The sequence below is a fragment of the Cystoisospora suis genome (genome assembly GCF_002600585.1).
Source record: "Cystoisospora suis strain Wien I chromosome Unknown contig_1432, whole genome shotgun sequence".
NCBI lineage: Eukaryota > Apicomplexa > Conoidasida > Eucoccidiorida > Sarcocystidae > Cystoisospora > Cystoisospora suis.
The window spans coordinates 1-2,468 of NW_027154232.1; the positions used below are offsets into that span (position 1 = coordinate 1).

The 2,468-nt window shown below is 43.0% G+C and overlaps 1 protein-coding gene across 1 annotated transcript in view; it reads right to left on the bottom strand.

Annotated features, from left to right (window-relative positions):
- Positions 1 to 297: 297 nt before the first annotated feature.
- Positions 298 to 2,468, bottom strand: part of CSUI_003272 (signal recognition) — a gene marked incomplete at its 3' end in the record, with an annotated part of 4,795 nt that continues 2,624 nt past the window's right edge. Inside the window, exon 4 of the mRNA XM_068063470.1 lies at positions 298 to 1,467. Coding sequence (XP_067924552.1) covers positions 298 to 1,467 — 1,170 coding nt within the window. The remainder of the gene's footprint in view (positions 1,468 to 2,468) is intronic.

The window sequence follows — 2,468 nt, forward strand, 5'->3', positions numbered from 1 at the left end:
TTGTCACCCCGTACTCTTTCTGATCCTTGCTTGGTTTCTCTCGCTCACTTCTTCTCTCTCTTTCCTTCTCTTTCATAGCTCTACACACGCAAGTGCCATCCAAGACACAAAGAGCTTTCCTTATCTTTCTCTCTCTTATCTCCACGTTTCTTTCTTACATCTATCCATACATCTATCCATCTTCCTTGTCTCTCTCAATCTTTCTCCCTTGTCTCTCTTATCTTTGACTAGCTCTCTTTCTAATCTCTTTCTCATGAAGTCTACCACCTCTGCCTCCCCTCTTTGATCTTTTCTTTCTTACCTCTCCACTACCGAAGCCGTACTTTTCTCTTGTGACAGCATAGAGAGAATCTTTTCCTCGAGAGAAGAATTTCCTTCGACCTCCTCCTCTTCCTCTTCATCTCCTTTCTTGCCTTTCTTGTGTATCTTTTCTTTAGAAGTCCCCCATATCTTCTCTTCTTCATCTAGCAGCCTGCTCATCTCTGTATCATCTAATAGAACTGTCTGCGGAATCGTCTTCTGGGCCATCAGAACCGCCGATCTGATCTTTTCATTCCCTCTCTTCGCACGGAGTTCTTCTCCTCTCCACCAAATGCCAAACGAAGAAGAAGAAGGCTCTCCTTCTTCTTCTTCTTCATGAGAACCCGCTGTTCCACTACTAGGAGAAGCTTTCTTCTTCATTGCTGAACTTCCGCTTCCGCTCAGGCGGAGGCTCTTTCGCGTAGTTGACGAAGAGAGAGAAGAAGAATCTCCTTCTTCTTCTTCTTCTCTTTTCTTTCTTCCTGCTTGAGTTGCTGTAGTCATCGACGCTGCAAATGAAGCGACACCTCCCGAATGAAAAGCACATAGACGTAATTGGGGCTCGATACTGGAGAGAAGATGCTTGAAGAGTTTTTCTTCTTTCTCATGGGTCGATGAGACACGCTTCAGGTGTATGTACACCTGCTGAAGCTCTTGGAGCCTTTCAGACGCTTCTCTCCAGTCTTCTTTCTCTTGAAGTAAGAGCGCCTCTAAGCTCATACGATAAGCTTTCGCATCTAAGCAGGTCTTCTCGTCGCATAGAGACACTAAATTACACCCTAAAGAAGAGAGAAATCCATCACGTTCTTCTCGGGAGAACAAAAAGAAAGATTTCTCCTTTCCTTTCATCTTTGTTGCATGGCCTGCTCCAGTTGAAGAAGAAGGAGAAGACTGAGAAGTGCTAGAAGAGCTCTCATTGCCAAGAAGCTTCGTGGAGGTGCCAGAGGTCTCTCCTGCTGGTGGAGAGGAAGAGGGAGAAGAAGAAGAAGATTTCTCTACTTCTTTATCATGAGAAAGAGCAGAAGAAGAAGAGGGTGTTGATTTGAAGTCGGGAAGAGAAGGATGAAGAAGAGACGGGGTGTGGCTGTGGCACAATTCCTCTAAAAGACGCGCGTAGGAGACTGCCTTAGAAAAACGACGAAGGGCATGCGCTCGCACACGGGGATCCTTACAGGAAAGAAGAAAGAAAGAGAAATGAGAGATAAGAAGGAAAGAAGAGATAAGAAAGAGAAGGTCAGGAAAGATAAGAAAGGCATGCAGATGCTGTACACACTTGGAGAAGGAAGGCTCAGAGGGACACTCGAGAGACAGACAGAGAGAGAGAGAAGAAATGAAAGAAAGAAAGCAAATAGAAAGAAGGTGAAGAAGAAAGAGACATCCCTCTCTATGAAGGCTCTCGACAACCCCCTTTCTTTGGAACCTCCTTCGACTGAAACTTCTCAGCGGTTTCTCTCTATCAGACACATACCTCCATTCTTTCTATCTATCTTCAATCGATCTTTAAGATATCTATCAATCTATCCTTAATCTATTATCTTCAATCTATCTCTCTCTAATCCATCTGTCTTTGATCTATCTCTTACTGTCTCGCTCGACGTGTGTATGTCGGTGGTCTAGATAGATAGGTCTTGAGATAATATGTATATGTCTATGGAGATCTAAGGAGAAGATTAGCATGCCTCCTTCTCTATACATGGCGGAATCCATTGCTTTCCTTTCCGAAGCAAAGACTCTTATGAAAGAAAAAGAAGAAGAAAGATAAAATTATGGAGTGACTGAGACTTCTTGACAATTTAATTGCATGCATGCGCGCTCCAAGAAAGAAAGAAGGAAAGAACATTCCCAAACTTCGTTCTTTTTTCTTTCTTTCCTTTCCCTATCTTCTTCTTTTCTTCCACACAATTCCATTCGCCTCGAATGAGAGGGAGAGCCAGAGAGCCTGAGAGACCGAGACAGCTAGCTACAATAGACATAGAACATACATAGCCACACAGCCAGATAGGACTAGACACATGGAGTAGCCGGTCACAGCCAAACTTAGATAGATAGATGAACGATCGATAGATAGATTAAAGATAGATAGATAGATTGGAGATAGATAGATAGATGGATAGATAGATAGATTAAAGATAGATTAAAGATAGATAGATAGATTCAAGATGAATAGA